The sequence below is a fragment of the Spea bombifrons genome, chromosome 4, assembly GCF_027358695.1.
Source record: "Spea bombifrons isolate aSpeBom1 chromosome 4, aSpeBom1.2.pri, whole genome shotgun sequence".
In the NCBI taxonomy this organism is placed as follows: Eukaryota; Metazoa; Chordata; class Amphibia; order Anura; family Pelobatidae; genus Spea; species Spea bombifrons.
Genome location: NC_071090.1, coordinates 71,067,107 through 71,090,872, shown reverse-complemented (window position 1 = coordinate 71,090,872; position 23,766 = coordinate 71,067,107). Strand labels below are relative to the sequence as shown.

Below are 23,766 nucleotides of genomic sequence, written 5' to 3'. Positions count from 1 at the left end.
TTCAGCAACGCCGCGATCGGCACGAAGGGGCCATCTCTGGCCCCTCCACGGGGCGTCAACATCCGCCATACTTTGTATGGCGGCGGACGCCCGTTTTAAAAGCGTTTAGGAGGCGATCGACGATCGCCTCCTAAACTTAAATGGTGTCGCTGGAATGCCTCGATCAGGAGGCATCCAGCGACACCAAACACTAACCTTTTGATGGGCTGTGACCGCTCCGGAGAGCGGTCACAGCCGCAGCTGCCGGCAATCTTCGCCATCAAGGAAGATGGCCGCCGTCCTGTAACAGGAACCACAAATTTTAAAAGATCGCTAGATGGTCCAGACCATCTAGAGAACTTTGGCTCCACTTGCAGGTTGAATACAGGTACTGCATTCACCATGCAAGTCAATGGAGCCCAGCTTTCTAATCACAGTGTGATTAGTAAAAATAAATTAAAAAATAAAATAAAATTAATAATAATTAGAAAAAAATAGTAAAAAAACAGTAAAATGTAAAAATCATTTCCCACTGATGTCACTATCAGGGGAACCTCCAAGTTGAAAAAAAATGTTAAATTTTTTTTTAAAAAAAATAATAAAAAAAAAAATATATATATAAAAAATATATTTTTGTGAGCAAGTCTTAAAATTAGCATATTAGCTTAAAACAATTCTCGCATGGAAAGAGTTAAAATACTGGCATATTAAATGCCCGTGGGGTGTCTACTTTTAAAAAATGTATGATTTGATGGGGTAAATTGAATGGGCCAGGTTCAACAACGTCCCAATTAACACGGGGGGAAGGATGGCCACACATCTAATTTCCAATTAGAAAAATGCACACGTACCAAATGTGGCCTTTTAGTTCCCCCAAAAAATGACACACCCATGCATGTGGGGTATCACTGCACTCAGGAGATGTTGCTGAACACATTATGGGGTGTCATGTGACAGCGGCATATACCAGGAGCTGTAAATTCATACATAAAGTAGGTGTGTGTGGGAAAAATACACACACAAAAATATTACTGCAAACTTTGAAAAAATGCTGGTGGTAAAATGTGTGCATGCAAAGAGTTAAAATACCAGCATTTAAAATACCCTGTGGTGTCTAGTTTTGAAAAATATATGGTTTTGTTGGGCACACTGAAATGGCCCGGCTCAAAGATGTACCAAATAGGGCATGGGCAGTGGATCCCAAATGCCAAAGTTAAACATTGAAAAAAGCGCATGCCCCAAATGTGGCCCTTTTGCCCCAAAACAGCCAGGCAAAATCATTCATGTGAGGTATCGCTGTACTCAGGAGATGTTGCTGAACACATATTGGGGTGTTTTGTGATAGTGACATATACGAGAACCTTTTAATTCATACCTGAATTAAAATGTGTGTGGAAAACCAAATGCAAAAAAATGACTACCACAAAGTTTGACAAAGACTGGTGGTAGATATGGTGCATGGAAAGAGTTAAAATACTAGCATTTGAAATACCCTGGGGTGTCTAGTTTTCAAAAATATATGGGTTTATTGGGCACACTGAAATGGCCCGGCTCAAAGATGTACCAAATAGGGCATGGGCAGTGGATCCCCAAATGCCAAAGTTCAACATTGAAAAATGCGCATGCCCCAAATGTGGCCCTTTTGCCCCCAAACAGCCAGGCAAAATCATTCATGTGGGGTATCGCTGCGCTCAGGAGATGTTGCTGAACACATATTGGGGTGTTTTGTGATAGTGACATAAACGAGAACATTTTAATTCATACCTGAAGTAAAATGTGTATGACAAAACAAATGCAAAAAAATGACTACCATAAAGTTTGACAAAGACTGGTGGTAGATATGGTGCATGGAAAGAGTTAAAATACTAGCATTTGGAATACCCTGGGCTGTCTAGTTTTCAAAAATATATGACTTGATGGGGTAAATTGCATTGGCTGGGTTCAAAGATACCCGAAATGGCACAAGGGGGGAAGAATTACCAGATTTGGAAAAAATGGCTTTGAAATAGCAAAACGCTACCTGTACTTATTGCCCCATAATTGGTAGAAAAAAGCAAAAAAACATAAAAACATTGGGTATTTCTAAACTCAGGACAAATAGTAGAATCTATTTAGCAGGTTTTTTTATTAGTTTTTATAGATGAGTAAAAGATTTTTCAACTAAAAGTTAGAAACAGTCATTTTTTTCTAAATTTTTCACCATATTTTATAATTTTTTTAATAGTAAATAATATGATACAATCAAAACAATGTCATCTAAAGAAAGCCCTTCTTGTCCTGAAAAAAACAATATCTAATGTGTGTGGGTTCAGTAAACGGGAAAGAAGAAAATTGCAGCTAAACACAAGCAGCGCAGAAATGTTAAAAAGGCCATTGTCACAAAGGGTACAAAAAGTAAAATCAGCCTTTGTCTCGAAGGGGTTAAAAAAAAATCCTGGCTCCTAACTTTTTTAGCTCGCGCCTAGATTCACAACAAATTTGTCAAGCCCTGATTATATATATATATATATATATATATATATATATATATATATATATATATATATATATATATATATATATATATATATATATAAATAAATATTCTCCTCCCTAACATTAGCTTAGCTTTTCCCTGACAATCTGTATTACATGAACTTTACTTCCCCCTTATCAACACCAATTTCTCAATCTGTCAAATATGGTGATCAATTTGTCCCATTTCCTTTCTTCCTCTAAAGGCTGTCTGCGCCTTTCCGTCTTGTCACATTTCCCTCCTCCTCTGACAACCATTTCATCTTAGCTTTCTCATATAAAGACTTGGTATTCCAGACTCCCACTGATAGCAGCCCATTTTCACCATCCTATTGACAAACTTTTCAAAGACGGTTTCATCTTTTTCTACCCATCCATTCTGCTTCTCAATTATGCTAAAACGATTCCTATAACCTACTGGTTGAGGACATTAAGTAGAAAAAAAGTGAAAAGCAAATGGCAGTTGGAAATATGACTTAAACTCAGTAGTGTGGGAGCATGTCAGAGTTTTTGCTTTTTTGTAAATAAAATAAAAATCCTACCTTCTCACAATGTACTATACGGTAGCCAAGAGTCTGGGTTTCCATTCCAATGTTGTATTCTCAAGTTTCGGGTTTCATTATTAGACTGGCGAGACGCACGTGACAAGGGTTTTTTGAGTTCCATTCTGTGCTGTACTGTTCACTCAGACAGGTGTGTTGGTCTAGTAAAGGAGCAGTCCAGGATGAGGTTTTCATCATTTCATAGTGTGTGGTCCTTAAAGGTTGTTGGCTCTTCTGTTTGTTTAGACAATGTTAATAACCAACAAGATGAGATGTTCAAGTCAAGTTTTATTTTTAGGTACTTTCAGAGCATTGATGTTCATCCTGTGCATTTACAGTGGATCGAAATATTCCGTTTTCCTGTTGTCAGTCAGCCACCATAAGAACACTGGCTACTTTTCTGATTAAAATGTCTTCAAAGGAAATGCTTAATTTGAGTTTGGAATGCATGTATTCTCTATCATGTATACGTGTGTTTTTCCCATTCTGGGATAGCCTCTTTGATAACTCAAATGCTCAGACTGTGATGGTTTGTATACCCCATCCTGAGTTTCCAATGACGCAAAGCTCTTTAAAACATTACAGGAAAAAGCAAAAGATGTCTGCCAGCCCAAAACAAGATGGCCTTAAAATATTTGCTTGAGTGGTACACATTTAAATATTTTTTTACATTTATTTAAAAAAACAAAAACAAAACAACTTACAGGGCATTCATTACCATTCTGTTAGCCTCCAGATAAACACTAGGAGACCATAGATGAGTGAAAACAGACGCATGCGCACATCAGTTAATCATTTTCCCATTGTCTCAACTCAAACTTCCGAAACGGTTTCCAAGTGATGGAAGCTGTAGTCTTCACACTTGCCCTTTTTGCTGTAGTGGTATTGGAGCACTAGCCCACAAGTTGTGTTTTGCTGGAAAGGGATGTGTGGTGATAGTGGTACACATACCTATAACTGTTCATTGTATGTAGAAGGGCAAATGCTTTAACCACAAATTCACACAAGAATTCAAAAATTATATTCATAATTTTTGTAGGGAACATTATACAAAGGTAGACAGATTATTTCCATACCGTCGTGTGCATTTGTAGGTTTTGTTGACACATCTGCTAAGGTATGTTTGCTGAACATACTAGAGTGCAATTAATGTTTTAGCTAAGCTACACCGTGCAGTTAACACATTTTTGTGACTTTTTGACATGTTTTAGTCTTGACAGTCTATTGCCCGCATACTCCATTTTCTAATAGAAAATACTGCTATTACTCCTTAAGCAGGAAGAAGTTGTTAAATATAATATGAATAGACGGATAACTGTAGATGCATTTCAATTTGTATGTTCTATTTTCGGCATCATTAATCTTTGTAATTTTAGCATTTGTAAGTAAACACTCGGCACTGAAAAGATGTAATAAAGATGAAATTATAAGAACAATGAGTGTTATTTATAGAAAATAATTTGGGAGCAGCTTAAAAACGGATTTTATCAATCTAGCCGACTGAATGCTCTTTCTGAAATATTAGTGGTCAAAGCTTTAGTTCTGATCGTACATCATACCGGCCACATCTTATAAATTGCTGAATCCGATATGGTTTTGTGCATTTGTTAAGTTACCTATGAACAAAATAAACCCTGCTGCTTAATATTCACCATATTTTGGAGGACTGTTCATTATTCTGACTACTGAATCTCCATGATACTCATCTCCTGAACATTTTGAAACACAAGCCCTGTACCCTGTACTGGGACAGCCCAGTTCTGCAGAATCATACTATATCATACAAATATTGGGTCTCCGGGTGCATTTCAGTTCTCTGTAAAATGCATTGGTAACAAAGTACCATATTTGCTTGATTATAAGACGAGGTTTTTTTCAGAGCAAATGCTCTGAAAAATACCCCTCGTCTTATAATCGGGGTCGTCTTATAATCATACCTCAAATAGGTCTGACTATGAGACGACTAAGATCCAGATCCCCCCGCATATCACGGGGCACAGTGGCATTTAGAGGGTTAAAAGGCATATCATGGGGCACAGTGGCATATAGGGGGTATAAGGCTTTTCTGGGACAGATGTGCATAACTGGGGGGCAGGTTGGAAAATGGAAATAAAACCAAAATATTTTTCTCAATCATAGCTTTTATTAAAAAAAATAGTTTACATGAATTAACATTTACTTGTAAAACTTTTTTCCTATAAGGTCGTCTTATATTCGGGCTTTCTTTTTTTCCTAAATATTCAGATTTGGGGGGTCGTCTTATAATCGAGCAAATACGGTATTTAACATTTTGAAATAACCTAGAAGGCCTGCTGTGAAATCTAAAGTAGGCTCCCAAGGTCAATTCCTGGAGGGTTGTAACCTTCAGATCCTCCTGCTCTACAAATGTTTTAGCCGGCTAGGCAGATTCCCTAATGGCTTTCCTTCCTTGCTGGAATACTGTGAAGGCCTTTTGATTTTTTTTTTATTTTTTTTTTTATGAATGCTAGAAGTTGTCCAAAACATTAGTTTTGCTATTTAGTGGGGCTGATCATCAAAGTGTGACAGTATTTCTCACTAGCAGTTTCAGAGCCCCCCAGCCGCGCAGGTTTATAAAATCATTGTTTGATCGCATTCCCGTGTGAAAAATAACTGTTCCACACACACGTCCATCAGAGAATTTCCTTAAAAGAAATGTATCACGTTGAACGATGACCGCTTCATCTGACGTTTTCTCATGCAACAAATATTAAAATCTTAGTTTTAATTACCAAAAATGTCAGGTAACTATATATAGCAAAGGGTTTAGGTGAGGAAATATACTGTAAACTAAGAATGTTTAAAAAATAGGCATGTTAATTTTGTGTCATTTAACAAAACACAAAGTGCACAGAGGAAAAATCTAAATCACATCAATACTTGGTGTGGCCACCCTTCAAAATAGCATAAATTCTTCTAGGTACACTTGCACAAAGTCATGTATTTTATTGCCATATCGTTTGATGTAACTGATCAAGGTTTCCCTTGATTGATTACCTATAAAGAGAGTATCATAAAATGTTGAAGTACAGTCCACTGCTTTTTGGCAAACGAGCGTCTACTTCATCTGAGCGTTAGACAGGGACCCTTATGGGTGTATCTAAAGAAATTCTGGTAACGTAGTAACTTTTTCAACTTGAAGCAGTGTAAAAAAAAAACAAACAAAAAACAAAAAACAACTAAATATAAAAGTAAAGTCAAATAAGGATTTTCAGGTTTCCGTTTTCAACTGGGCAAAACGGCAAAATTGGGAGTTGTACTGCAGAAATTGCCAATTGATTTCAAGACCGCATGTTTAATGCAGTATAACAATTGTATAACAATTGTATAATAAAACACTCCTGTTCCCTTTTATTTATAGGTGATACATATTCCCATTACCTCAAGCTGCAGTTCTCTGCAGATCATAGTATAAAATGAGACTGAATAAGCCATTTTATCCCACTGGAAACCATGGTAAAGAGACAATAGTAACTGCTAATTTCAAAGCTTTCCTTGGTGATCAAACACTTGTAGGTCTCAAAGTAAAGTGGGACATGATTAAAGTAACAAGCCCACTTATATTAATTGAAACATAATAGAGGTGTGTTTCTTGTTTTGGAAGCCATATGAAAGTAGAAGCGTCCCTTTATGCAAATGCCCTGTAATGAGACAAACCTCATCCTTCCATTAGTCATTTGTGCCCACATAACAAGTGTGTTGGATGTAGAAAAGTGATGGTAGTTAAAGTTTTATTATAGGCTGCCAAAGCATCTGTATATAATTGGTAGGAACCATGGCTTTGGCAGGTTCTCTGATGCGTCATTGATGCAATTAGAGGGTAGATTTTAATAAAAGCCACGTTTGCAGGATCTGATCTAGTTAAAAAGTTTACAGGTTGTTCCTCTTAAACGATGTGGTTTCTTTTTGGTTGTACAAGTGGTTCAGAAAATGGCAGCCAGGCAGGACTAGCCTCTGTTCTCTGAGGAATCAAGACACTGTCATAAAGGAGGGAGAGCGCTTTCTGTGGCAATAACTTTTCCTGTCTGTTCCTTTTTAGCGGATGAGTCTCTTTCATCTTGGGGGCCAGGAAAGGTCACATCTGTCTACTAACAGTTATCTCTATTAATCAGAGAGTGCCCTGTGAATAATTTAAGGCTCCCCTTTGCTGATGTTAACCCTCTATCAGTGTGTGGCAGACAGAGGAATTGTTATGGAGGGCATGTGCTTATTAAAAGCTTTGTACATCATCTGCTTGACAATGGACAACAGTGTCACTTGTGGATGAAGGCAGGATATATGGCTATTTCCTGGAAAGAAGGAGAAATTTAAATGGTGTATAGATATTTTGTACTGCAGGTGAATGTCACCATAAATCCACCTGGTTTATGTTCTTTATGGTAATGAAAAGGGATCCAAGGATAAAATTGCTATATTTCCTCAGAACGCATTACCCTGCAGTGTAGATATGATTGCGTGTAAGCAATTCTGAAAACAGCCTGACGCCTACATAGGTAGTGCTGCTGTTGTTACTATGGTGTATCTACAAACATGTTTTCAGGAACATTTTCCTCCTTCTCCAGCTTCTGGTTTAGTGTAGGACCTTATACCATCATAATTCCCATTGTTTCAAACTGACAAGAGGACACTTTTATGGAACTGGTTTTACAGAGACTTCTGTAATCTATTGGTGGCTCTTCTAAGGCATTTAGAAGGAACATTTTATTTATTGACACAATTTATTTTGTAAAAGTACTTTGTTTCTGTACACAATGATGGCTGTCATATGCTGCTACCCAACAAACATCATGAGCTTGTAGAAGAGGCATCAGGAGGAGGAGGGATTGGGGGGCAAAGAGTGGCACTTGGGAGGTATGTAGTATATCGCCAGCAGCAAAGGTTTAGAACTAATCCTAAAACACGACGTATAATTAGGTTAAAATAAACAGGGTTTCTATTATGTGGCACTTTATCATTCCGAGTGCCATCCAATCGCCGTAATCTCAATAGTAAGGTTAATTGCATAGCGAGAATCCGAATTCCCTGTTATCCTAGGGTATGATAAATCTCTGGAACAGGGAAGACATGAATAATAAAAACAACCTTGGTATTCTGTTTAGCCGTTTTTTTTTATATATATATATATATATATATATATATATATATATATATATATATATATATATATATATATATATATATATATTATAAAAGTGTGTGTGTGTGTTCTGGGCTCCTCGTACAAATATTGCTTTCTTGCCATGTCTGCGTCGCTCAAAAATTCTACAAGCATTTGCCAAGCTCTGCATTAACTGTTTAGAACAAGCACTGGTTTAAAGCACAAACAACCCTTTGTGAACATGTCTAACTTTTAGAGCTTAATCAAGCAATTGTTTTAAAGCTTATAAAGGTTGGAGGTGGTCTCCTTCATAAAAGCCTATAAAATAAATCAATAAAAATGAATAAAAATAGGTGCCTTGTAAATAGGATTTAACGTGTTTCAGAAAAGGGTTTAGCGCATCACTTCACACAATGCTTCAACTCAGATTATTCGGCATAGAACTATAGCAAAATCAATACACATTTACCTGTTATTCAAGGTCCAGGTTATAGCCATTTTTTGAATATAAGGAAGACTTTAATGCGAGACATTAATTTAGAGATGAATGTGTCTATGGTGTTTACATCAAACTATCATTTTTCTTATTTCTTCTGCTGCTGGCATTGAGAATCGATCCATAATATGGAAATGATCATGTTCTAGATTATTTTGTGAAAAAGGATTTGTAGCTGAAATTATGCTACATTCAGAAGACAAGCAGTAAACTGTTGCCGTAAAAGTGGTTTTAAAATAGATGGTGAAGTGCGCTCTCAGTGACTGCCACAGCCGCTCATCGGCAACCTGTGTTTGAAAAGGAACATACAGACCTCCGTGTTAAAGAGTGGACGTGACAGACTTTATTCTAAATACTTTTTTTTCTGGGAACTTTCAATGCACGTTTTAAGAATGAAACCTGTAGATCTTGAGAATAGGACCTAATCCTTGTGATATCAAGATGTAGCTATGTCGTTTCCCATGTGCCTTCCTCCCAGAACCCCCAGGTACTGGACTCTGCCGCGTGGAACAGAGGAAAACAGGGTGTTCAGATGCCTCCAGTTGGACATTTCCTGTAATTTCTCCTTCCTTATACATGTTTTGCCATATTTTTTACTGGGCTGCTTCCTTTTCGTATCACAAGCAATGCTTGTGTAGTAATAAATTACTTCCTTCATGGACATGTTTGCAGTAAACTCTTTCCCTCTATATGAATACTTAAGGGTCTTATGAACAGGCAGCAGACAGTTGTAACTAGCACATAATATTTTGCCTCTAAATTGTTTGGCGTTGCTGCGACAGATTTTATGAAGCAAATGAATCATCTGCTTTTATTTTCAACATCTTTTTTTGGGACTCTGCAGAGAATTGCAGCTCTGTTGGGGAAGTGTAAGCAGAAGGGCAGCCATGTACACCTTGTATTTGGTTTATCACACCAGTAAGGCCCATTTGAGGGAACCTAGTGTTACTTGACCTTGTGTAGTGAGGGCAAAGAGTTTTGGCTACTGTCACTCATTAGATCGTTAGTAGATGTTGACATTGCTCGACCTTGGAAATGTTTCAGTCTTTATTGCATGTGCTGTTTCCGCAGTGTAGAGATTATCTACCTGGACCTTTTTGGTGGCTAGTTAAAGAATGTGATTCAGCATAACTTGCCTAGTACCATGGCTCCTAACCTGTTCCCATGGAAACCAGTGCTCGTTTTTTTGGTGGGAGGGAGGATATTAGCACCTTTTGGAACCCAATAGGGTACTTCCTAAGACTGGAAACCCTTGCTCTTTAAGCTGTGAGTATGCTTTCAATTTAGCATTTTGTTTTCTTGATCTCTGGCCAGAGTAACCATATTTATAACAATTAATTTGCTTCTCAATCCCACAATACCCCCACCAAATGTCCTCACTCACTTTTTCTTAGTAAGATTCATTTTACTTAACCTTGCATGAGCCAGAGAAGTCTTGCAAGTATTCTTGGGGCATTCACCAAAAACGTCATGACTATGGCTAAAAATATTTTGTCTTCTTTGTCCCTTTTTGAAGCCCCCAATTTTCCAGCCAGTATATTTTGTAAGAGTGTTACTCTGGTACTCTCCTGTTTAAAGGTGCGGTTTGCATAACTCTGTCCAGATGGTCACATCCGGGCTATAAAAAGCCATGCCTGTGTGCATTTGGCTAAAGATTTAAGTGAAATTTTTGCAGATCCAAGTGAACAAGTGTCCATCTAACAAATAGAATTCTGAATAAATTATGCTTCATGAGTGCTTTGAACCCTGACCAATTAATCTGTATTGCCTCATCCAGAGAAACACAATCTTCAAAGCATAGCTGTCAAGTTATTCTGTTTCTTTGGAACTATTAGTCTGGCATAGATATGAACCCCAAAGCCTTGTAGAGGCCAATGTTTTAAGGGCAGACTAGAGCTCTAAATTCATGATTTATCCACTAACACTCTTATAGAAGGATGACACAAAAAGAGAACCAATAAGATATAATGGGGGTTGTCTATCCCATAAGCTAAACATTTATTCGTTTGATGTAATGTATCCAACTGCATTTTAGAGCATTACAGTGGAGAATGGTTCCCTGTAGAACTGTAAAAGAACGGTTATGTACACGGCTACATTTTACATGTAATCCTGACAGTTCTCTACGGAGAACATTCAGATCCGCTTAAACTCATCTGAATGTCCTGTGGTGATTTTGTAAGGACACACTGGGCCCCCTTTGGCTATTAACTCATCCTTGACATTGCACGCTTCTGTTCCCCACTTTCAGTCCTGCATAGTTGATTGCTTCCGATGTTACTTATGTGCTGTGTGTGGGCATTTGTCGCTCTGACTGTATCTGCGCCATCGTTGCTACAGCCAGCAATTTCCTTTTATCTGTTTCCTTTGCAGACTGCCACTAAAGTTAACTGGATTACACACCTCCAGTCTTTTCACATGACCAAAGTTTTTTTTTTTTGTTTTTTTTTTAGGGTTATGTAATGCCACTGCCTGGAGGACATTTTTTTTCCATAACTTGATTTGATAACTTATTTATAATTTAATTTACATGATTTAATTTAGAAAGAGGGATAGTTGGAAAGTATGAGGCGTGCACCGAGGTTTATTTATTGAACAATCTCATATTGCTGGTTACTTGCAGCAGTTAGCGAGCAGGTTCTTTCCCTATGTGACTGCAGTGTGTTCATGTGTGAATATTGTGTTTTAGATAATGTGTATACTCCAGAGAGTCATGCCAAGCCATACCTACACTACTTTGACACATACACCGAAAGGCGTTAAAACTTTACACTGATGGGAAGAAGGTGTAAGACCCTCTTGGAAGCTGACGTGCAGGCCTAGCGGATCCCACCTTCCTCCTTCAAAATGCAGCCGCGTGCTTTATTTTTATTAAAATACATAAGGCCTCTGAGGAAAAGTTAAATCCAAGAAATGAATTGTAACTGCTTTACATCCGATGGTAAAAAAAATGTATGCTAATTGAAGAAAAATGAGCTGTTAACTCTTTGTGTGCCAGGCATATCCCTTATTGCTTTCTGGCCTCGGCTTGGAAGGGCTTTTTGTAATTTGTGGTATCACTGAATTTGTTTTTCTTTTTCAGAAACGGTCTCTGCTTTGTTAATTTGATGCATTATTAATTGCATTATATTAATGCTGATATAATATGAAAGTCAATAACAGGATAACACTTTAGCAATTTCCTCTTGCGAATATATTAATGTGATCTGTCTTGCTGGATTAGCCATCCGTCCCCCGGCTTTATACCGTACATTTCATGCACTATTAATGCTAGACGAAGAGGTGTCAAACAGCTGAGATGAGGGAGCGTGTATGGATGATACCCGTTTCCTGTCAGGTTGGAGGGCATGAGGTTGATGCAAATCTGTCAGTGAACTGGGTTTCCCGAGCCGAGATGGATGCCACTGGGCAGTCCCGCTGCTACTGCGGCAAACCTTGTGCTGCATATGAGATGGAGATGGAGAGAGAGCCCATTTAACACCAGTTATATTTTCAGTATTTCAGACTCCTCGGGTTATAAGGTGTTGTAGGGCACAAAATGTTGATGGTAATAAAGGCCTCACTTATTGAATTCAGTTTTTATTTGTTTTACGGCTCCTTCAAGATGGAGAGTACTTTTGTATCATCCTAGTGCGGAGTGTAATATCTAAGGCTAGCCTGTGTGTTGTTGCCCCTCCGGCTGGATGTTTATACAAGCTGATTGAGCGCAGATAACAGTCTCTAAGCACAAACACATGAAGCTGAAATTAAATAGCAGGCAAAACTCACTGGGGGATGTGTTGGGTTCACTGAATCGTTTGTGCTTCATCAGTGGATGAGAGAATGCTGTGTACTCTGCGTATCAAAGGCGGCTGAAGGGGGATCTGCCTTTTTTTTTTGGCGGGTACAGAGCAGTTGTCAGTTAAGCCGGAAGCACGTTTGTTATTAGCGATCCTGTAGCTTGTGAAATACATGGGCAGACAAGCTTTTATTTATCTGTACGGAAGCCTGACTTTTATGGTAGATAATTCAAGGGGCTGTGTTACTTTTAGCTACTGTTTTCCTAAAAGTATTAACTTGATTTTATGAACCATTGCAGTTTAGATGCCATGTGAAGTTATTACCTTTTTATTGTGTAGGCTTACATATGTTTGAACATAGAACGAGGCACTTTAATTAAAATTATTGTATGTCGCTTAATCTTGGGTCTGACCTGTAAATGGTAATTTCACGTCTGTCTAGTCTTAGATTGCTAAAATGTATTCACTAGAGATAAATGCTTAGCATTTGTATACAACATACATTTTTTCCCCCTTTATTTTTATCATTCAACTGCAAAGAACTGTGATGTCCATTATTTTAGAATCTCCGAATCCTTTCATTTACCTGCCAAGTTGTCCACTTTTGATTTTGTTTTTCTTGGCCTCCATTGGCTGCGTCCAAATGCTGCACGGTGGTAAAAATAAACCTCTGGCATTTCTAAGCTCCCTCGCCCTCATCTGAGCATCTTTTCATCCTCCTGGAAATTATCTCCTAATTAGCAGAAACAAAAAAACTAACAAACTGTGCTATTTATATTAATTTGGTAAATAAGCCAGAACAATTCCATTAAGAGTGTGTTGATTTGTTTTGAAGGATAAAGGCTGGCCCTATGTGATAAAAACAATTCACGATGCATGCTGGGGAATTGTTTTTGGAACATTTTGTGGTTTTTTGAGGGTTTTTTTTGTAAATGGTTTGTGTCACTGAGGGTGGAACACGTGAATGGAAGATGAAATGATTTTTTCTTGATGTACAGTTGTATTATTCAGAGGCAGTGGGGCTAAATGTTAATTGACTTCTAGTGCCAAAAGGATAACGAAATTTTAAATTGGTTACTAGGTTCTAACATATGTATTATGGGTGTATGTATGCGTATATGTAGAATATATAATAATGAGAGAGGGAGACTATGAACATGCGCCAGGTTAAGGATTGCAGACTGCATGAAAAGGCCCTTTCTTAGGAAAAATTAGATTGATTTGGCTTCTGGCCAGCAGACTTTTTTTTTTGTTTCGAAAATGCATACTACCATACTAACCAATGCATTGTCCCTGCTTATTACATCACGTGTACCATTTTTTACACATCAGTTATTTAGTGTTTTATCGAGACTTATGGCGGGATTTTAAGAGCTTAAATATCTAGCTACCATATTGTGACAAGGCTACGTCCTGACTAACTGAAGAGCTTACAGTGCAAAGTGGATTCTGGCCTAGAGGTTTTTGACGTTGGCACTGTAGCCAATGTATAATGGGAAATCAATGCAGTCTTTTGCTGATTAGTTTCTCCATGCTGGTGTGTTCATATTTCATAATACACAATAAAACAAATTAAAAGCTTGTGTGTATAGTATGTATCTGAAGGTCGCCCACCCCTTCCCCGAACATTGGCGATTTACTGCAGCTCGGAGCAATAGTTATAGCATGCCCATAATTTGTTTTGAAGTTATTTATTTAATTTTTTCAGCTTTGGCAAGAAACAGACGTGGCACATTTCAGACGTGTCAGGAAATAGTGCTCTTTTTCAAGGGTTTGTAAGAATTTACTGAAACAGCAGATTCACATCTAGTGTAAGAAGATCCAGTAAGGTCTCTGCGTCTTTCCCCAGTTCCATTTTAACATAAATGGCGGCCTTTGTAAGCTTTTTTCGCTCTAAGTGGTATAGCTTCTATAAATATAGTTTGAGCTTCAACTAATCATTGCAATGTAAGAAATACTGTGTTTTGCTGTATGGGAGTAGATACCCTTCATACCTTATGGCTTACCCATGCAGTTCTAAGACTCTCAAGCAAATGCTTGCTAGAGTAACAACCTTGGCAAGAAGATGCCTTATTGCCTGAGATGCTTCGAGCAGATAATGGGATTCAATGTGTTTTGTCCCTCAAGACGTACTGTGGTCAGGTACAGGAGGCAGATCATGGAGCTGGATGTAGACAGTGAAGCTGATAGCTGTGGTGTGTTTGTAGAGTTGAATGTTATGTAAATGGATGTTGTAATATGGGCTACAAGAATAGCATTGGCTCTTTCTATTGAAATTGTAATTCCACGTGCAGTTGGCTGGCCAACTTGATGTTTCCATGTTAATTTCTGAATCCACTAATATAGATCTGTAACCATGATCTGCAGTTTCAAACATTGTGTTTCTGCTTAGCGTTACTCTTCACAGGTACGTGTTGGTATGTTTTCCTATGTCTTAGTCTATGCATTTGTGTATCACTCTGAAGCTACTCTTTCAAGAGCTGTTAGCAGGCACTACAGCCGTAACCTCGAATTACAAGTATATTAAAATGTCAATACATTGATTTCAAACTTGGTTTGTTTCTTTCCAACTACTTGCTGACTTTAATCGGGAATAGTCTATTATAGGACTGTAGCTCCCATCAAGGCTTTAGCAGCCTAACGTCTGTTTTACTCTAACAATTGAGGGGAACATTTGAGTCACTATTAAAAATATACTATAAATACATGTAAATGGTCAATGTGACCATGGGAGAGGGCACAAAGTTCCTAGAGATTGGGAGGAGTAGGAGTTGCTAGCCTTAAGAAATGTAACATTTATACTGCGCGTAAAGAAGATGATGACTTGGCAATTGCATCAGTGACATCTCCTAAAATATATTAGTGGACAGAGATGTGGGAATTTGAAGAACAGCCATAACACACAGCAGGACCGAGCACCCAGAACTAGTAACTGTTGTGTGTCTTGGAAATCTTTTCCATGGCAGAAGGGTTGTGTGAGTTGCTGCTGTTTATACGGAACATAACCATACGTTACAGCTTGGTCATAAGTTGCCCAGAGACCTTTCTGCATAGGAATAATGCCCTCTTCTCGCTGGTGAGAATGTTACGTGTTGTTTTATAAATAAGTTTACTATCTGCTTGAACGTATCTGCAGAATATGATGCAGTTATATAAATTCAAAGAAAAATCTGTACCAGCCATGTTAGTCTCACTATTGAATTAAATTTAATCCAACCAAAGTATTATACTAATGACAGCAACAGGTTAAAGGGGCTGACCACAGTAAACTAATAAAATATACACAAGTACAGAAAAATATAAGCGTGTAGGAGCCACCAGTTTATTAATGGAATCAAAGGTCATGTATTCAGTTATTAGAATGCATATGTGCTGTATAGTGTGGGTTTCCCAGAGGAAAATGTTCTCTGAGAAACCCAGGGAGTAGATTTAGGCAGGGCTACGCACTTATATTAATCATTTTATACAGAGTGTAAGTATAACAAAATTCTTCCTGCCTACCCTGAACCAATTATCTTATGCTTGGCATATGAAAAACGTTTCATACCAATCAAGGGGAATACAACATATACAATTGTGTGTGTGTGTGTATATAGATTAGCCCACATGTAGACTTCAGGCGGTGAAATGTCCATTGAATTAAAGAAGGGAGCAGTCTGGGGAAAATCCATTGAACTTTTTCTTCCACTCTTACTGCATGGAAAAAAAAAGCTTGCTGCTTTTTGTAACTTTTTCTAACTGTTCCATTCAGAGATACCTCAAAATATGTTTGCAACATTAAAATAAGTCATCTTTAATGTGCAAACCAGGAGGCAACACATTTCCAAAAATCTTTGGGTCTCTCTCACGTTGGTTCAGAATATTAAAATGTAGCCAAAGCCATTGGAGCCATGGGCAATCTAACATCTTTTCATTATAGCAGCCATCTTGGTTCTGTGTAAAATCTTTTCCAATTCCGTTTTTTAACAAGATGGCGTGTAAAATGGGTTAATGAATTTGGCACTTGCAAGCAATAATGATAGAGGCGAGCTTGTGTATTCTCTGTGACCTTATTACCTCTACATCCTGTGTCTGGGAGCAAAAGTGAATTGTGACCTTTTGTTCCAGGATACCAATTGATTGCCTTACTGTATCTGTGACAAGGACAATCGCTCTTGCTATGTCATGTTTTTACTAGTATTGAATGGCTCTGCTCCTGGAACATAGCTGTGCCTGCTAGATATGAGTAGATTTCTAGGCTGCTGGTGGGATCTGTGAACACGTATGCGAGGTGCAGCTTTACCTTGCAGTCAATATCTCACATGAGATCTTAGCTGTCATATGACTGACGGGATCCGGAAGGTTTGTTATCCTTCCTGATTAACACAGCTATTTCTCCTTTTGACACCAAGTGGGTGCTTCCAGTATGTGTTAATGGTCAGCGTCTCATGTGACACTGTTATATAGCAAGTTTGGGTTTACTCAATGTTTGTCATTTTAGTATTTAATCCAAACTTAAGCCCAGGATGGTGGTTGTAGTATATATTCACTTTATTGATGTATATTACAATATATTTTTTAGCATGGATGTTATCAATTGGAGAATAGACTAATTTGGTGTCATAACATCTCCAAATGAGTCATGTTCACTCGCCAAATTACTAGGAGGTGTTTTGTTCCCGTTCTATTTTTGTAATAGATGCTAAAACATATTTGTGTTGCAAATTTTCAGCTTTTTTAGGATCTAAGATGTTCTGACACTTTTTGCTTGTCTGGGAAGGAAAACTGACAAATGCAATGAGACTTCAAAGTGTCTAAATCAGTGACTTGCATACATTATTTCAACTCCTCATATGTAATAGAAGGTGCTGCATATCTGGTCCCCTGTTTTTATAGAATGCAATAAATTAGAGGGGGCTTTTAAACCAGTATCTACTAGTTCAATGATATGATAGATATCTCTGCCCAGTGATTTTCTTCAAACTAGACCTCTCTGACATGTGGTGGTCAAGGGTGTTTTGAGAGTTGGTCCACCAATAAATAGTTTCACTGCAGATGAAAAACAATTGTTCAATCTAGTAAGACCAACTAAACTCCAGCAAGAACATTTGCTTTTACATTTGGTAACCTGAGTTTTCTTTCCTAGCTTAACTGCAGACAATGCCCTATTATTGAAATGTACTTATATCCTCTTGGAACCTGGAAGTTTACCGAATTGAACACTGCATTTTTTTAGATGTAAATAATTATCAATTATGTAATTTATCATGAGCATGCTTGTGTTTAGCATGAGTTATTGTTGAATAACTGGATAAGATGTATTAATTAGATGTATCCTCTTTCAGGTGGAGGTGGAAGTGGAAGCCATGGACAAGGCTGGAAACTTCATTGGATGGCTTCATGTGGATGGCGTCAACATGTCTGTAGCCTTGGTGGAGCATGCACTGTCCAAGGTTCATTTTACTGCAGAGCGCAGCAACTATTACAAGACCCTTCTGTCTGCAGAAGAAGGTCCTAAGCAGAGAAAAGAAAAGGTAAGAAAGATAACTGCAACTTCTATAGATAGCAGTTGGGATAGACACTTAGAATGTGGAATCAACATCCTTACTAAGCTAATTCAACCCGTGACTTCTTGCCTGGATGAACTTGTTAAGAGGATACTTTAAATAAAGATCCTATAAATTAAACAATAGGCTGTCTTTCATTAACTGGCCCTTTTCAGTTGCCATTTGGGACTGCCCACACGAGAGCGAGAAGTACACAGACAAGCCTGCATTGGGGGGGTCGATAGGTAATGTGGTCAGAGGAGATAATTTGCCACTGGTATGTTCAAAGTATAAGACTGTGCAACACAAGGCTCTGTTGCACAGACGATAAATATTAGAACAAGAGATCATAATCTATAACGTGAGGGTTATATGTAATATAACCTTCCAGCAGAAATGTTTTTAATATAAGCGAATTAAAACACATGAGAGAGGAATATCCTGGAAGAGAAATCCAAGGCTGATTTTCTATATATAATGGGAATACTAGAGTGTTCTGTCTGACAAATTGTTTTTCTCTGTATTAGACTGTGTATCTACTTGGGCAATTTTCTCCCATTCCTCTCATTTTGCCAGCAGAGTAGAAACCCAGTCAGATTCTAATATCAGTCAAGCTGCTCTTCTACTGCATAAAATCCCTTTTGAAATAAAAGCCTGCTTAGAGGTCTAAACCCTGGTTAAAACAAAAACGCTTGGGAGCGTCCGCAGATGCTGACATTGTATTGTGGGATGCTGCAAACAGTCGATGGCGCTTTGCATGTTTTAAATTAGGACTAAGGGTCGTCAGAGCGGTATTCTTTTAGATAAGATGAATAAAGTATTACTTTATATAAAAGTAAAGTCCTCACATAGAAGCCAGATTTAACATCGCAACTTTCAGCCAAGTAATACCATAAAAACAGAATAAAATTTGCTAGAGTTTACATTGACTTAAAACAGTGTTCTATGCAGCGCACAGTTATAGCTCTTATGATGTACAGTTCAGTGGTTGCTGTTTTTTAAGCATTTCCGTGAGAAACTATTTTCAGTTTTTTCAACCAGAAGTTGGCTCCTGACATCAGGTAAGTATACATCTCCATGTATCCACTGCATCTCCCCCTCTGGCTCTGTTTAGCGGGGCAATGGCATTGACATATGCTGCTTGTCTGCTGGGTACCCAGGGGTGCCGGTGCACAGTAAGCTGCCTTGACCCAAACCATACTGTTTCTTGTAGAAACAGCATGCTTTGCTATAGGGAAAACATTTTAGTATTGTATTAAATAGGATGAATGAAGAAAGTATACATTGTATTAAAAAATACATTCTAACCCCCCCATGAGTTTCTATGTTCAGTCTCCTATTCTGATCACCATGTTTCACATTGCCCATCTTCTTCCCACCTCATTTAATAGAAAAATGCAGACACTGCAGGCAGAAATGCACGTCACATCTCCCAATTTTTGGTTGAGTCATCCTGAGCATTTAAATTGCACAGGATTTGCAGCCAGAATGAACGGGTCATTTTATAGTGTGGCATGTAGAGCTTACATATCTGTAGCGTGCGGGTAAGTAAAGAATCTGTAGAGAGTGCAGAGCACAGGTGTGTGCGCTCATTACTTAGCTGCCTGCCAAATGTTCAAATCTTCAGTGCCCTGGAGCCGATTGCATGCCTTCTTCCAACACCCCGTGGCCCCTCGCTCCCGCTACAAGCCTCATGCATTATTCTGTCTGTGATTTTTATTTTATTTTTAAACTCTGCAAATCAGCATTTTACTCTTACGACACGACCTAGAAGCAAAAACAGGCAAAGGGAATTGAGAAGAAAAAACTTCAGAAAAGTAGCAGATTTATTTACTTCTGTTAGCAGGGCCTGCTATAATAATTTGTAATATATACTATATATATGTGTGTATGTGTTAAATACGAGTAAGAAGTGTGTGTGTTAAGCAATTGCACTATTTATCTAATGCAGTGGTTAATAAATGATACGGTTTAACCCCTTCATGACATAGCCCGTACATGTACGTGCTGGCAATGCATTGTTTTAAATGGGTTTAAGGACAACCCATTGACATTAAGGGGTTAAGATCCACTGTCATTGTGCTATTATACAGCATTTGCAAGGTGAATGTTGTAGATCAGAGGCTCTGGGAATAAAACAAGAGAAATCAAACAGAGACGACATTGTCTGTTTAAACAAATCTATAATTAGTGGAAGCTGCGGGGCCCAGCGTGCAGTGACACAGACTACATGGAGGCTTCTGTATCAAACCCTGGGCCACCACTTTGTAAATGCCAAGCAGTAATGGAGATAATAGTATTTAAAGATCTTCTCGAGCTAAAGGGAATACTCGGTAAATAAATAACACCCACACACTGCGGCATCCTCTGACGGAATGCAGTACAGGCTTCGCTGATACCTGCGCCCAGAAGCTCTAGTGATTTCTGCACTGTCAGGGGTAGCACTGCTTGGCTATCGGGGCACTGGTCTCTCTTTAATTGCATTTATAGTAAAAACAGAATGTGTAAAGAGGCATCTCGCGCCTACAATTTATTGCAATGGAAAACGTGTCAGACAGCGAGGATTATCATTGAGGCAAGGCTGTAAAAATGCTGTCAAGTAAATTGGGAATTAGGCATTCACTGGAAATACTGTTTTCTTGTAACGGACAGATAGTGTGTACGTATGTAAAATGGATCACTCGCACATCCTTATATATATTTATCTTTTTAAGAGATGATCTATAGTGTGTATACTATCTATAGATTGTGACTGTTTTGCTTGTCACTGAGTAGTAGTATTTTCGCAGGAACCTTGTATGATGGTAGAACTGTTCCCCTTCTGCAATTTTTACTACTCTTCTATACCTTTGTAATATGCAGCCTGGGCTATGTATTTGTGTGTATGTATTTGTCTACTGGACTATAAAATTAAATTTTGGGACAAGTGATATTTCTATTCGAAGGACAAGAAATGCAGCTAAAAATCAGTCAAAAAAGTAATATTACATATTCACCCAAACCTCCCGGTTTCGGGAGTAGTTCCTGGCTTCTAACCTACCGTATTTATTTTTTCTCCAGCATTAAGCATATTTTGAAAGATTGCTGCTTTCTGATAGAAGCCTTTGGTCTGAGCCATTAAACCTGCACACTGCATTCACACAAGATGTTTTTATTTATATATTTTAGCTCGCTCTTTAAATTGAGCCTGGCATTATCTATAATGAAAGGCAGAGAGAGGCTTTGGAGAGGAATGGAGCTCTGATTATTTAGGACAGTGAACAGGGCAGCATTATTTTGACATATACCACTTTAACATGTCAGTATTTGATGCTACGGGTTACATGTCTTCCACACCTATAAATACATACATACATGTAAATAACAAAGTGTTTTGTTTCACTTAGAGCTGGCTTTGACTTTCGTAAGGGAAAGATATGCAGACATGCATAGGCAGATGTTTCATCTGCTTATATAGTAGCCTAACATGAGGGGGTGCTATTATTGGCTGCCATTGACCTGGTTCTTTGACTACTGTTAGATGGGCAACTTTATTAATGGCTTTTGGAAGATGGTGTGTTAGCGAAATAGGTTCTAAACATGTGATGTGAACAAAATGAAACCTTTTTTTCTAAATCTAAATGTGTTGAAACACTTGGCTAGCTGCTTGAAAATAAAGTTTTCTCAAATATCCCCCATCACAATGCATTTTGGTGTATGAAATTGGTTGTCTCCCTAGAATTACTAGCTTGCTCTCTAGTTTGAAAGAACACATTTACAAGTTACAATGAACAGGTCTGACTAAGCTTCTAAAGGGGAGATGTGGGATCTATATAAATGTGCAATCTCCAGCTGGGTAGGCCCCTGTTTTTCACCTCTTTAGTTGGATAGGTTGAACAAATGATTAGCTCACATAGTGTTTCCACTTGTCCCAATTTGACGCGTCCACTCCGAGAATAAAGTTAATGCCCATGTACCGGCTTTACATCTGTCCTATGAAGGTTTGCTTTTTCTAAACGTTCTCCTCTGTCACGTTTCTTTTCTTTTTAGGCTTTCTTCTCCTCCCTTTCATTCTTTTTCTTCCTTTTCTCTCCTTCTCAATCTACTAAACAGTTTATCTGTTGTAAGACCATGCCCATGGCTGCAACCTGAGGACACCCCAAGGCCCTACCTCTCCATGAGTGTCTGGGATACAGTTTGGGGAAAGTATGACATTGGCTAATCATCTTGTCTGGTTATGGTTGAAATCAGAGCATCTATTTTTTTACCACTGTTACGTACAGTCTGTGGTAAGCCCAGATCCTCTTAATGCAGACTATCCATGTGTCTACAGAGCCATGTTTGGGGATGCTGTAGGGGAGACTTCAAGTAAATGGCTTGCCAAGGTAGAATGCACACAGAATGTATAGGAGAGTGTGTGTCCCGTTTTATTAGCTCGTTGCTCCACTGTTATATTTGAAACATTTCAGTTAACACTAAAACCATTTTTAGAATACAGGTGTGTGCTGCCATTAATCTGCCAGTCTTCCAAAATTAACACTTTCACTGCCTTGATTTACAGAACGCAGCAGCCAACTTTTATAGAGGAGTGCACATTGCTACATCAGGGAGGCCAGTCTTGTTTTGCTCTGCAGTCGAGGGCTTAGAATTTAGTTAGGTTCAGCAGTATTCCTGTGCTGACTCTGCATTCAGCTGCATGTACACAATCCAATGTACTTTCCAGCTCTCTGATTAATACATCAGACGGAGGTGGTGAGATTATTGAGCTCTGTCTCAGCTGCTCATTCCCTTTGCAAGGCATCCGGGTGGAACCTACCAGCTGTCTGTGGGTACCTTAACGCAGATTGTGCACAGACTGGCATTTCTCTTTTCCAAAGTTCAGGTTCAACTTGCTTCTGATCGTTTAACCCTACTAACGCCAGAGGTGACATTCATATTTTTTTAGTTGATAAGTAGTGGAGTGATTTTTTTTTTCTGAACTTTTATATAAAAAAGCTTGTATGTTACATAAGCTGTGGTATAGTTAAAACATAATCCTATAGTTGAAATCCCTCCATAGTGTTGGTGATTAAAAAATATTGAAGGTAAAGTTGTACCAAACATTAATGCAATAAGATTTGAAAAAGCTCCCACAAACCAAATATATAAAATAAATAAAAAAGGGTTAAAAGTGATGGAGTTTCCAAGGGAATTGTATATTCCCAGTTATTGCTGCTATTGCTCCCATTGAAATCTATGACAGCAGTTTCTGCACATATGAATAGGACAGACACCGAGAGCAGTAGCAAGAAACCATAATGCAAGCGCATATACCAGAAGTATTTGGTCAGAAACATTGAAGAATGCATCAGGGAAACAGAAGGGATAAGACGTTACCAGCCCAGTAACGAACATGATGGCTTTGTCGAAATATGACTGTTTTACAAGTGTAAGGAAGCTAGGTTGTCAGAACTACTAAAGTTTCTTCTTAACCAACAATCACAGTTCCTAAAACCAACCCTAATAGCATTCTCTCCTCTTTATTTTTCACGCTGTATTGAGCACACAGGATTACTCTGAAAAGTTATTGTACTTGTGAATTGACTGGGCATACACCAGCCGTGCATTATATCAAAGTGCCTTCATAAATATCTACTAAGTAGGCACACACTAATTCAGTTCTAGATAATAACTGTGATATACGATAATGCAGCTGAGCATTATCTACAGAGTCTAATAATTTCTCAGCTCCTCAAGCAAATTACAATCCGGTCACACATTCTGATGCATAGACCTGGCCTGTAGATACATGGAATTTAGAATGTTTATGGTATATGCCAAGAAGAAAGCCAAATGC

General features: G+C 38.3%; 1 protein-coding gene across 1 annotated transcript in view; it reads left to right on the top strand.

Moving 5' to 3' along the window:
• The window catches only part of SND1 (staphylococcal nuclease and tudor domain containing 1), a 288,682-nt gene that overhangs the window by 227,247 nt on the left and 37,669 nt on the right, over positions 1-23,766 (top strand). Inside the window, exon 17 of the mRNA XM_053464995.1 lies at positions 17,751-17,939. Coding sequence (XP_053320970.1) covers positions 17,751-17,939 — 189 coding nt within the window. The remainder of the gene's footprint in view (positions 1-17,750; positions 17,940-23,766) is intronic.